The sequence below is a fragment of the Columba livia genome, chromosome 2 (genome assembly GCF_036013475.1).
Source record: "Columba livia isolate bColLiv1 breed racing homer chromosome 2, bColLiv1.pat.W.v2, whole genome shotgun sequence".
Classification (NCBI taxonomy): domain Eukaryota; kingdom Metazoa; phylum Chordata; class Aves; order Columbiformes; family Columbidae; genus Columba; species Columba livia.
In genome coordinates, this window is record NC_088603.1 from 17699367 (window position 1) to 17713455 (window position 14089).

The 14089-nt window shown below is 36.8% G+C and overlaps 1 protein-coding gene across 13 annotated transcripts in view; it reads left to right on the forward strand.

Moving 5' to 3' along the window:
- The window catches only part of MPP7 (MAGUK p55 scaffold protein 7), a 149649-nt gene that overhangs the window by 100321 nt on the left and 35239 nt on the right, over nt 1-14089 (forward strand). For all 13 annotated transcript variants that reach the window (XM_065050661.1, XM_065050662.1, XM_065050660.1 and 10 more), the window contains 4 exons: nt 2596-2727; nt 10852-10933; nt 11856-11941; nt 13825-13899. In XM_065050661.1, coding sequence (XP_064906733.1) covers nt 2596-2727; nt 10852-10933; nt 11856-11941; nt 13825-13899 — 375 coding nt within the window. The remainder of the gene's footprint in view (nt 1-2595; nt 2728-10851; nt 10934-11855; nt 11942-13824; nt 13900-14089) is intronic.

The window sequence follows — 14089 nt, forward strand, 5'->3', positions numbered from 1 at the left end:
CGTGCAGCATGAACAAGTTTGTGGTCACAGAAGCTCTTCTGGAAGATTGACTGAGAAAAGACATAATTTCTGGCATTCATGCTCTTACCTAAAATACGCATCTTTGCACTGAGATAAAGTAGTACTAGAGTTTTGGGAAAAGATCTTATGTTGGAAACTGTAGTATATTGTTGGTTTAGTATGTTTTTTAGGAGGAGGAGGGAAGGGGTTGGTAAGTTCCAGTTGTGAGTGAAGAAAAGCTTCATAAATACCAGACATTGCTTGACATCGGTTTATAATACTTGGGCCGCATCATTGTTCTGTGCGTAGTGTCCAGGATCTGGCCATCAGAGCAGGGAAGTACCTTATGAACACTGGTGGCATAATTCAGTGTAGCAGTGAACAGAATCTGTTCTGAAAGTTTCATTGTCAAGGGTAGATTCTTCTGAACATGTTTTAATTTGCTACCTTTTACTCTGGAAGTGGCACTTTAGATTATTTTCATCTGTTTTCTCTATCTGCCTGATTGTTTTTAAGCTGCAATGTAGAACCTTATTAAATTGAACCAGACTATGAATGTGCCCTACATTATGTGGAAAAATGTAATTGCAGAAGACTAGTTTCAGAAGTCTTAACTGTAAGTAACCTGAAGTAAAAGCAAACACTACTTTTGTTTTAGTATATCTTTGATGTTTCGCATACATCCTTAGAGGACTGCATTGATTGCATGGCTTTACATGTGTAATGCTTCATAATACACATTGCCAGGAGGAAACATAGTTGCTGGCCTGAGGTTTTTAGCTCAGATCTAAACTAAAAGTAACATTTGGTGTGAGGGAGTGGGTAATTTCTGATGATAAATAGTACAAATTCATAACTGTGTCTTGGGAAGAATACCAGAAATAATTAGAGTGTGTTGAAATGTTTTTATCAAATTGTACAATATACGTAGAAATTAGTAAAACAATAGCAACTTCTTATGAAGCAGGTACGATCTTCCTTTCTGTTTATTTTGTTGAGGCCCTAATTTCAAATTTGAAGTTCAGAATTTCAAGATACGCTCTTTGCCTTCTGCTTTTGACATGATACCTTGTAGCATTGCCTGGGAATTGTTTTCTGTTGTGACAGTCTAATCCATTCAGGAAGAAAAAAATCTGGAATATTGTAATGGAAGTGTCATGCTTTTTAAACATTTGTATTATCCTTGAGAAGTTTCCGGTCATTTGTGTACTCAGCCTTTTATTAAGTAGCGAGTAAACTGGTATCAGAGAACTATAGTAATTTTCTGTTCTTTATTAAGGAGTTTCTTCTTAATTATTATTGTAATTGTTGTAATAGATTCATAATTACAGTCATTCTTATGAAACCTTCTGATACCATCCATGTCTACAATGTTGATGTGTTCTGCTGTATCCCAAACATCTCCACATTTTCCAAAATGCTTTATTTTTATTGTCAGGAAGGTTATCAATTGGCAAATTACTTCTGCTAATCAGACTACATCTTTTGTAATATTGACTCTTTGGGAAAAAAAATCAGGTAAAAATTTAAATATTCATGTATTGAGGAGCAACTACTTGAAAACTGGAAAAAGTAGACAGAATGATATGTATGTTTGTTGCTGTTAGTCCTGCTATAATGCATAGTTCTCACTACAAAAGTAAAAGAATTACTTAACTGTTTTTTTCACCAATTTAAAAGGTGTTACAAATTATGAAAACTTTTCAAAACAGAAAAGAACTTTTAAGAGTTCTGTATGTAGAAAAAGCTGTGAATTTTAGATTATAGCTGAGTTTTTTTAGAGCATTAGGAGAATGAGCTTTCTAACTTGGACTTTCAAGATTTTCAGTTTCTGCGCATTCATAAATCATTTTAAGATTGACCATTTTGTCAGACTTCATTTGGGTTTTCTTTGAAAAATCTATTGTTCAAGCGAAGTGTGGCCTGGAGAAGCAATGGAGAAAGAAAGGAGGCAAGACATGAGTCAGGTGATTGATAAGCACCTGCCTGAACCAAATCGTTTCAACATTATGTTCCTCAATCTCAATCATGAATTCCACAATAAATTAAAAATTCCTAAGGTAATTTGGATCTCATATTAAAGGGAGCTAGTACGAAAGGGATCCGGTAACCAGGTAAGCTTCCAGAGTTCCTCAGAAGGGAATATTTGGGCAACAGCTTATAGTCATACATCTCATGTTTGAACAGAGGTACTGATAGATGCTTATTTTGCTCATTTGTTTCATAGAACTGCTTATTATATCAAATAGACTTTTTATCTAGGATTAGTAGAACGTTCTTACTTTAGGAGAGTTGGGCTTTCTCCTGTTCATGATTTTTGTAGTTTCAAGCTAATGTGCAAAGCACTTGGTATTCTTGTGTGTATGAAGACTCTGTTCTGTATCCACAGTTTAGTAGATGCATACGTTCTGTATATGAAAACACATACTTTATGGAGTTTTTCATCAGTTTGACGTGTGTTAAAATTGTATACAACAATTATATCCGATCTACGTGCATTACACTGGAAGAGTCAGGCTATGAAAAATATCCTCTGCTTTGTCTTTCATAAATGTCTCAGATGCCAAATAACAAACTGACTGTTAATGTTTGCAGGCTTTGCTCTCTGTACATGATACTGTTGCTCAGAAGAACTATGATCCTGTCTTGCCCCCCATGCCTGATGACATTGATGAGGAGGAAGACTCAGTTAAAATAATCAGGCTCGTCAAAAACAGGGAGCCATTGGTAAGTAACCCTGTCTTTTGTTTTGGGGTTTTGTGCGAGTGCACAGGGTGGGGAGTGTTCAGATTGTGAGTGTGAATGGGTAACATTAACTTGAAACACAGGCAGACAGACATTACGCCTGTTTATTCATAACGTTCAATAATACACTTGTGACTTCCATTCGCGGTCATTATAAGTAAAGCACATGAAATGAATCATAAGAATGTGTTCTTTGATGGTGTTTGAGCATTATATATGTGGGCGAGTCTGAGTATTTAGATCAATAATATATTCATCTTTTATCTTGAATTCAAATCACGAACTTGTTTTAAAGTGAGAGAGGGAGAATGAATCTCCGGAGAAATCTTGACCTTTGTTGTGAACTGTGCCTGTTACCATTCATGTAAAAAAAGGTGACCTTTCGATACACTGAAAAGAAAGCATAAAAACATATTTTAAAATACTTGAATTGAAATCTGGGCAAATTTAAGATGTCTGTTGTTGTACTTTGGACTATGAATACTAGAAAGTTAATATCTTCATGGGGATATCTGGAAAAATGAAAGGTTGTATTATGAGAATATTAAAATGCTTTACTGATTTGGTTATTTTTATTTGCTGTAGACTGAAAGTCATCTTGTGTAAAATTTAACTATATTCCTTTTCTCCTGCAAACCAGTGAGAGCTTTATTTATGTTGTGCTGGATATTTGTTTTAATGGATAGCAATCCTAAAGAAATATCTCAAAGTTACTTTGCGAAAGCCATGATTTTGTATTTGAGATGACAGTGGGAGAGCGATGCCTCTGTTAGGCGTGCAGGGGTAGCTTGTCTCACAGTAGATATTTTACTATTACTCTTATTCTTGATGGATTTCTGGCATCAATAAACATGAAGGAAGTTTTGGTATTCACTGACTGTAGGTGCCCATGGGCATAATTAAATGTTTGACCGTATGGAAAGTTTTTGCTTTGTTTTAACATAGTAAATCTACTTTTTTATTTTTTTTTTTCCCCCCTTAAATGTTTAAATCACAGCTTTAAGTTTTCCTTTTCTTTTTATCAAAGAAATTCTTTGAGGGGGAAAAAAATAGCTTTAGGTTTTAGTATCAGAAAGAGTATTAATTCTGAAAGGTGTGAAGAAATTTGAACATATAGTATGAAATGAGTTCTAATTGAGCAGCTTATTTTTAGTGTTAATGAAAACACCCTTATTGTTGCTTTTCTTGAATTTGTCAGGAAAATCTTAATAAAATCTTAATTTACATAGTTTCCTGTTTCAAACATGATTTGCTACTAAGACTTTTGTGAATTAGATACCGTAAGTTAATATCTCAAAGTGTCTTGGATAAATCGCAACTCCGAAAACAAAACAGATTGTCTGAAAACCTATATGAAATACATACGTTGTATATTGGCTTTTGAGATTTTAAGCACTCCTAAAGGGAAAAGTAGAGTTGCCTAAGCTGAGGGTTATCCTTGGACTGTTCCTCAGGTTCCCCTGTTGCCCATCCGGTGGGATCCTCCAGGTCCTGGTGTGTCTGCTGTGGTTTAACCCCGCTGGCAGCTCAGCCCCACGCAACTGCTCGTGTGTTTGCCTCAGTGGGATGGGGTTGAGAATCAGAAGGGTGAAAGTGAGAAAATTCACAGGTTGATATCAAGACAGATTAATTGGTAAGGCAAAATCCACATGTGCAAGCAAAGCAAAAGAAGGAATTCACTCGCTGCTTCCACCAACAGGCAGGTGTGCGGCCATCTGCGTCTCCAGGAAAGCTGGACTTCATCACACGTAGCTGTGGCTTGGGAAGACAGACATCATCACTCCAAACATCCCTCCCTTACATTTTCTTGCCCCAATTTGATTGCTGAGCACACCACCATATGGTGTGTGATATCCCTCTGGCCAGCTGTGGTCAGCTGTCCCAGCTGTGTCCCTCCCAGCTTCTGTGCACCCCTAGCCCACTCGGTGGTGAGAAGCAGAAAAGCACTTGACATTGTAAGTGCTGCGCAGCAATAGCTGAACCATCCCTGTGTTATCAACGCTGTTCTCATCACGAATCTAAAACATAGCACCATATGAGCTACCGTGAAGAAAATTAACTCTGTCTCAGCCAAAACCAGTACAATCTCTTAAAAAGGTACATCCACACTTAGCACAACTCTTGTGCTAAAGAAGTAGCAGAAAGGAGTGGTGGGTTGTTTTTTTCTTTAGAACTTTCTTTTACTAGACAGGACTGTGGCCATGGAAAATATAAAAAATGTGAGATAACTCAGTTCTTCAGTTTAGGATTACCTAGTTTATTTATCAAGGTGAAAACAGCTTCATAATGGAATCTGTGATAGATCTATTGCTAGAAAGAGGCAAAGGACAAAGGTAATTGCAGCCTGCAACTACCTGAGAGTGGGGAGCTCACAAGGACCGTGGAGTCAAACTCTTCTCAGCAATGAAAGATGCTGAAACGCAGGGCAATGGCCACAAGTTGCAGCCATGGGAGGCTTGTGCTGAGAATTAACAGAAGTATTTCAATGGGTAGAAAGTCCAGCACTGGAGCAGAGTAACCGGAGATGTGGAATATCCAACCTCAAGCATAATGTAATGCCTGACTTCATCTGGCACTGACAATAGTCCTGCCCTGAGCAGGACATTGGCCTGAATGACCTCCAAAAGCTGCCCTTCAGCCAACATTTCTAGATTGTACCTTTTCTGTACAGGAGAGGAGTTTTTGTGTTCTTTCCAAATCCCCTGTCTATCTTAATGTTTCATTTTTGTCGGAGTTCTGTTTTGCATATTACTTGTTCTACAGGAAGACTTCAAAGGATAGTGTGTATAGTGTGTATAGTGTCCTTCTCCTTTTCCATAATGCATCTGCATTCCATTTTGGCATTATTATTGTTAATGTAAACATGCATTTCTTTGTGGCAGATTTATAGTGACTTATTATGACACCATCACCACAATACATAACAAATCTATTATTTTTGTCTTCCCTAGATTTCTTTTTTTCACTTAGGTAAGGGCTGAGAAGAAACATGGATAGTAATTCAGATAAGGTCTTACCAAAATATGGCACAGCAGAATAAATAAAGACAGGTTTATACTAGATATATTAGATCTACTGCATTTATGCTTTCTGAAGTTAATTTACTAAAGAAAGGATATGCCATGATCTATGTTTACTAACTATTTAAAATTTAAATTTCTATTTGTTTCCATGTCTTTTTAGTGGCTTTTCCTTCAGAACTTGTTCTAAAGCATAGGTGTCAAACTCATTTTCGTTGGGAGGCACGTGAGCTCTGCAATTCCCTTCAAAGGGCCGGCTGTAATTTTAGGCCTCTATAAATGTATGAATAGTTAAATTTGTACAGGCCTAAAATTACATTCGACCCTTTGAAGGCAACCATGAGGTTGATGTGGCCTCTGGTGAAAATGATTTTGATACCCCTGTTCTAAACTATTGGGTATTCTTAGCACAGATCAGAGAGTCTCTACTTGTTCGGTTCATCTATTCACTATTCTCCAGTTGAAAAGTCTGACTTCTACTTGCATAGTTATATCAAGATCTTTGATACTGAGCTTGAGATTGAAGGTACCATGCAATATTTTTTCTGGGATGGAGACTGTCTGGTTTCTTGACTTGAAGATACTGAGCTCTTTGAACTTTTGTTTCACCTCGGATACATTCTTGTTCTCTATTTTTACACAAACAGTAGAGATTGTTTTTCTGCAGAGCAGTAAGCTTTAAATCAGTTGCACACTCTGGACGTTCTTGAATTGGATATCTCTTTTGGATGACTTTCAACTGTACTCTCTGTGAAGCAAATTAGGCACTCTCGTAACTTCTTTGGAAAATATATAGTGACCATTTTTATATAAAACTGCACCACATTTCCTCTTGTATTTCTTCGTGCTTTTCTCTGAGTTAAGCACCTCACCGGTGTTCTGAGCCTGTGTTAATCACATATTAATGAGGCCTGAGTTCCCAGGAGTAATCATCTCAAAAGAGAGGGAAACACATGGTTTGTGGGAGGGCTTTCTGTTTGCCAGATTCCCCCAGTTCAGAAGTCAATGCTGAACTTTCCTCCAGTTTTTTGGAAGAGATGGTTTAAAATTGTTAATCCTTCCACGGTTGTGGTGGAGTTTTTTTGTTTGCTTTTGTTTTTTTAAATGCTCTATTAGCAAATGCCGTTCTGGCAGTATCTCGCTCGTGTGAGGTGAAATTGTGTCAGGAGGTTTTATCTGAACAAAGTAATTTAGAATATCTTCGAAACTTATGTAAAGAGAAGTAGAAACATCTCTTTTCAAAACTAGTCCAAAATTCACATGGCTATAATTAGGCTTTTTATCAGATATCTTGGAGGGTTTTACTTATGCCTACCTCTCCAGGGCTTTTTCAGCCACTGTCATGTTCCTGGTTAGCGTTCCTGAGCTCCGAGATGTACAACCACACTACCATGGCATCTATTAAAGATGTTTGCCTTAATGAAAGGATGATTAATTCTCCAGAGCTGCCTGTTTCTTTTCATTAAGTAGAGGAGGAGCCTAGACACCTAGCTTGAGCTAGATACGTGATTTCCATAGCTGAACTTGAGTGAAATGAATTGTGGAGATTTAAGAGAGTCCTTTACATGTTCTGCCCGTGAAGATTCTTGCTTGCCTCTCACTGAGTCCCCATAGCTCAGTTCTTATTAGTGAATGAACGCAACTATTTTACAGTTAGGCTTAATTTGGGTGTAAGAACAGCTTTAGTGTGGATGGTCTACATGTATGTGAGCATTGGCTTTTAAATAACTCTTCACTATAAAGTAGGTAACTGATATTTGTATTAGCATTTTCCATAGAGAATGAATTAAAATAAGGCTTACTGAAGTACTTATTTGCATTCAGTATCTGCATGTGCTTTTGTTTAACAGAAAGGTATGCAAAAATATTACAGATGTTTCAGACTCTCTTATTAGTAATTTATTTTATAGGCTAGTCTGTCTTTCTTTAAAAAATAAAGGTTTATAATGTTTATATTCTGGAACCAGCAGATAAATGGATGAACTAATAAAGCTCACATCTGTGAAACCCTGAGTGATGCTCACCAATCAGTGTTACTACATTAAAGATGGGGGAGGAAAAAAAAAGTGAAAGAGGCTTGCTAAAGGAGCTTGTATTATTTTTAGTGCTTTTGCCTGGTATACCTTTAAACATTTTCTCGGTCTGATCACCATATGGCTCCCAAACTTCTTATTTTTCCTTTTAAAAGTATTTTAAACTGAGCTATGCTATTACATCTCTATATGTCTCATTTAGGGTAACTTACACTTTTGGCTAGCAACACTGAAAATATTTTCCAGCTCTCGAAGTCCAGTCTAACCTTCTTCCATTTTTAAAGCTCTAAATGAGGAGCTGCATTGCACATGTAACTGAAAGTACTGGAGCTGAACATCTCACATGGATAAATTCTTGCCAGATTATATATACCTCATAGTTTAAACAGAGCTGGCACCATTACAAGAGAAGCTGCTTTTTCAGAAAGCCAGCTCTTGGGATTTTCAAGAAGAAATCCACTTGTGTTTGATGATTTCTTTTAAGTATCCTAAATTGGGATGGAAGGGGAATTCAAGTAACTCTCTTTTTTTCTTTGTGTACTATAGGTACAGCAAAAATACATACATTCAAACAGTGCTTTTAGTGGGTCTGTCCATTCCCTTTGAGTTTGCCACAGAGGAGTTATTGACAGTGAGCTAACTTGTGTTAAATAATTTCCCTGTGAATTCAAACTTGATTTTGTGCTTTGTTTGAAAATTCAAATTTACTTGTTCTCTTTGTTGCGACATCTGTCAAACTGTCTAACCTGAGCTAGGAAAATTCATTTTGTGCCATTAGTGATAATCACATCAAGCATGAGGTGGCCGTTCCACTTGGACAGGAGCCTTATCGTTGCTTCCAGATGCTGGCTGGGTTAATACTCTGGTCTTTTTTTTCTAGGGTCTATCTACAAACAAGGTGAAATGAAGTACCTGTTGTCAGACAGCAGCATTAGGGTCTGGGGTAGCTGGGTGATCATAGTGAAAGGTTGTTAGTCATTCTGTACCTTTTGCATTTAGTAGTGTTGACTTCTAGGTAAAAGGCAGGAAGCCTTTCTGTTCAGGGCTTTTCCCGTAATTAATTAGGAGAGCCTCTGTTTCTTGGGGACAATATGGTAGAAATGTCCTGTATTTATATTTGGCTCTAGCATCGTCATGTGTAAATTATTATTTTTTTTTTAATATCCATCAAAAGATGCTTCGTACTTATAAACAGTTTTAATCTTCCAGGTATTAATAATAAACTCCAAATTAATAGCCGTTGCTGCAATGTCAGAACTCAGTATTGATATATAGGCTAGAAGGGCTAATGCTTTGTTTAATGTGTTCCTAATGGTGTGCAGTTCTTTTTGCTCAGGAGTCTAATAATGAGCTTTTAAAGTGAGATTAGCTGTGGCTAAATCTTTATATTTTTCAAACTTTCAGACTCGGTTGAAACTATAATACAAACAAATGTTTGCCAATATAATTGCATTATAAACAAGGATGACAAATTGCAGAATTACTTTGCTTATGGATAGAATGTCATAATAATAAATTTAAGATGTAAAATAAAATGCACAAACACAGCACATCAGTTTTGCTGTCTCCTGTTAGAAGTTCATCCAAAGAGAATATTGTGTGGTGTCTGTTTTAATTTTTCTCTATTTGCAATAAATGCAGCTTGCATATAGTAAAATGTAAATTAATCTCCCATTTTTGTTTTGTGCTGGTTTTCCGTCTCAGAGGCAGAGGGAAAAGGAAACAAGTTTGTTGACAGTCAGTCAGTACAATTTTTAACTGCAGTGAAACGTCACCCCTGTTACGTACTTGTACTTATTTTGGCTTCACATCCGTGAAACACTTAAAAATTGAAATAGTGATAAACATGATGTTCATGTTTAGTCTAAACAAATACATAAACTAGCTGTAAAAGCAATTTAATTATTTAAAGGAACTTTATTTGTAAAGTACTTCTGTACTCTACTTCAAGCACAGCAATTTTCTGATGGCAGGAAATTCTAACCACTCTCTTGTACTCAGAGGTGAAGTAATACTAATAAAAAATGTGGAATTTTTCAGAAAATTGACTTACCTGCCAGAGTCCTAAATACCTCTGTTGATTAAAAAAGTCAGAGTTATCACAGGTAACTCTAATAAATACATTGACATGGCAAAGTGATCATGTGCAGATAAAAAGCTGTTTGCCAGGAGGTGCCTTTTTCTGTGTTGCTTTGTGAAAATACTGGATCAAATAATCTTTTTGGAGGTGACTGTACGGTACATCGTAACTAGCTAAAATCTATGTTGCTATTCTGCGGGTTCTGCCTTCCAAGCAGGGCCAGCGTTTCCCCCGGGCCTTGTCCCCTCTGCCTGGCAGGACAGGCCTCTCCGCGCCACCGCATCCTTCCCAGCATTTTTCTCATCTAGACAGCTGTTTGCTGGAAATTTAACTACATGATGTCATTTTACCTGAATGCCTGGCTGCTGTGTTTGTGCAGTGCATGAAAACAGCCATGACTAAGTCAGGAAACGTTCCCCTCCTCCGCACTGCTGTCCCGTGGGTCGTCCAGGTGAGCCCTGGTGTGCAGGGGCATTTCTCAGATTCCTGTTTATTCATTGATAATGCTGGAAAGCAAAACTATGATGAGTGGGTTACACGGGCAGTTCTGAGCATAAAGTGCAACTATTACGAGCACAAATAAAGTTTTTATAGCCATAGTATGTAATGTGGCCTGTTTTAATGTAGGAAAAACAATTTATCAATTCTTAGTTTAGTACAGTTTCAGCCACAGGCTCAGGTAAGGTACGCTGCAGTTAACATGAAGTCGAACAGTAAACTTCTTGTATCATTTTTCCAAACTGCATGAGTCAGTTCTGAATGGAAAAGAACTCATGTTTTAATAGGATGGTAACAGAGCAACATATTTTGTATATTCTTTTCATAGGCAAGTACCATTTCTGGCTTATTCACACATTGCTATAATACGATGTCAACTTTTTTGCAGTTTTATGTAGCAAATGTTTTTTTTTAGCCTAGAGAATTAAAATTATGGTAAGATTAACCAAATAACTTTTTTTATTTTTTCTTTAAGGGTGCTACTATTAAAAGGGATGAACAGACTGGTGCAATTGTGGTGGCCAGGATAATGCGTGGAGGAGCTGCAGATAGAAGTGGTAAGGTTTTGCTCTTTTCCACTAGTTATTCAAGTTCTATAACTCAGAAGAAGATGAGATAAAATGGAAGCAGATTGTATACACAAAATACATCGCTATCACAAACAAAAGTATTTGGGGTTTGGACAGCTTTCCAGAGTGATATTTCAATACTGGTGAAAGTATTCATGCTGATTCTTTTTTCCCCAATTCACTTCCAACTGGACATCTTTGAGTTAGCAGATACAGGGGTTTTTTAAGATATATAATGGTTTGTTTCCATGTGAAGATACGCACTTGGAAATGAAAGGATATGCCAAGATTACAACCTGCTGATGGAGGAACTCAGGATGGCTAAATCATTTTATATTAGTACATCCATTTGGAGTTTCGGCTGGTAATTCTCAAAATACCAGCACATCCTAGACTGTTAATGCTAGTTTGGGATGCTCAAAATCTGCAAGAGCTCAAGGAAGAGGTCCTGAATTTTACTCTGAAGTGCCTCTTTGCATTGAGGAAAATCTAGGACAGCCGTGTTTCACACTTCCATGGGATAATGGAGTAAATCTAGATATATATCGTAAAATTAGGAAACATTTGTGCCGCAAATTAGCACTCACAGCCTAAGTGATCTTTGCAGTACTTGCAGCTGTGTAGCAATAAGAAAGTATTATGAGCAGGAAAAGAATTGGCACAGACATTTTTCAAACATCTGCATAAAAGTCTGGAAAAGTCACAGAGAAATTGTTCTAATTTTTGGGAGGAAGGACGGGAGGTGAGTAAATCAACCATCTCAAACTTATCTGTGAGGACAGGAGCATATATTCCTGCTTTTAAGTTATAGCTTCAAGTGGATAAGCAATGGAGAAAAAAGCTGCATGTTAATGGCATCTTTTGTATAATATCTAGCTACTGTTGAACAACTCCTCTTTGCCTTCTGTAGGTCTTATTCATGTTGGTGATGAGCTGAGGGAAGTCAATGGGATTCCTGTAGATGATAAAAAACCTGAAGAAATAATACACATTTTGGTAAATACCAAACATTTTTAAATTAATTTAGGGGAGTCAAGAAAAAGTAATTAGACTTGTGTTTTCTAGTCTATTTCTTAGAAAAAAGTATGTTCTACAATAATGCTTTTTCTTCCAGTGGCGCCTCTATTTCCTTTCTCTTAAAGAATGATTATCCATGCATTACATATTTTATATATATATATATATATATATATATATATATATATATATGCATTTTCAGACTACTTGTAAAGAGTTAATGCTGGTAATATGGCTATAAATATGTTGCAGGATATTGCAGTCCTTGGTGTATAATCTAGTTTTTCAGGCACACCATAATCTGTTGAATTAAAACTTTTAAATGTATTCATAATTATTAATAATACAATTACTCTGTGTGAAAATTACTTCAAAATACATGTACTTGATAGAATAAACAAAGTGATATATTAAGATTATATTTTGTATTGATTTGCACTGTATAGCCATTTATATGATTGTTTGTAGTCCTCTGAACTACAGAATTTCTGAAGCCAGCCTAATTATTCACTTATAGAACCCTATTGCACATGAAGTAATTTAGAATTTGTCTGAAATATTTGATATTTTTACAGCAAAGAAACCTGTGAGGGTCATGACAGCTCTGTATTCATGGTGTAGGCATTTCTGTGTGCATAAATACCTTGCTGTCCTGCTGAATTGAGTGGCTGTCTCACAGCTTTGGTTCAATAACTGAGATGATTCATTTCAAGTGTTAGCCCGCTGATATTTATACTTGCTTTGTGGTTTTATGTTCCCTACAGAAACACATTTTCCTTTAGAAATTAATATTTAAAAATCTCTAGAAGCACAATAGCCCTAGAAAAGGTGTGAACAATTTCCCCATTTACCTCCTCGAGGTGCAATATAAACATCAAAAGCTAGTTAGGGCTTGTTTCAGAAGTAACGGACTTATTGATTCCAGCCCTACGGCTGGTGCAATAAGGACTTGGCTGCAGCTTGTCCAACAGCGAGCTCTGGGGCGCAGACGTGCCGGCAGAACTATGTCTCGCTCGGTACTGGACGGGCCTGTTTCCATTTTGCTGGAGTCGTTGGCTGTCTGTGGCGCTCTCCCGGTTTTATGGAACTTGTCGGCTGCGTGCAACAGCAGCAGAGGCTCCAGCTGATTAGCACTTCCTTCAACAGCAAAATGTCACCGAGGCAGTGGGAATATATGGTGGTTAATAAGTAAAATGCAGCCAGACACACTCTAAGTGGGATATAGGGAAAGATGAATGGATGAGGTGGCTGATGATGGCTAACTTGTTTTAAGATTTATAGTGGAGGGCTTTTTTTCCATTAAGTACACGTAGTCTATTCAAATATGTTTTTCTTTTCAAGTATCTTAAAGTTGCCAAAAGAATAAATCCCCCCCAATAGTTTTATATGATAAATATGGCATAAGCCTATTTGAATTTTTCTTTTTTTCTTTCTTTTTTTTTTTTTTTTTTTTAATGAAATGTTAGTTGGATTTTTCCAGGGATGTCCAAACTGTGCCAGGAGTCCTGTGGTTGCTTCTAATATGCATATATTTTTGCTATAGCATTTGCTTCTGCTTTCAGTGCAGAAGTGGGACCTCTGAAACATGCAGGTCCCAGTTTTTAACACTCCATCTCTGGCCACCAGTGAAGCAAATAAAACCAAGCATTTCAAGCAGGTATTTTATTCTTTGCAATGCAAAGTTTAGAATGGTGAAGCTGTCAAACTCCATGGATCGTGCTTAGTAGAGGAGAGATTCATTAAATTTCAGTATTTTTAAATTAATTTGGATTTATTTTCCTTTTAATATTCCTTTGAAATGTATAGCTTAATTCTCGATTTCTTTTTCATTATTTCTCATTTTCTTTTCAAATGTTCACCAGGCTCAGTCTCAAGGAGCAATTACATTTAAAATTATACCTAGTGTAAAGGAAGAAATGCCAGTAAAGGAAGGCAAGGTAGGCAAGACTATTTCAGAAGCTATTGCAATAACTGTTATGCTGAAAATATATATTGTTTGCTTGGATGACAGAACCAAGAATGTGATTACGCCTCCAGATTCAGTTTTTCTAATGCAACAATGTGTAGTGCATGCTAAATTTACAAGTGGGTGAAACATGGTTCTTAAGCCCTAACTGTACAGGCGTG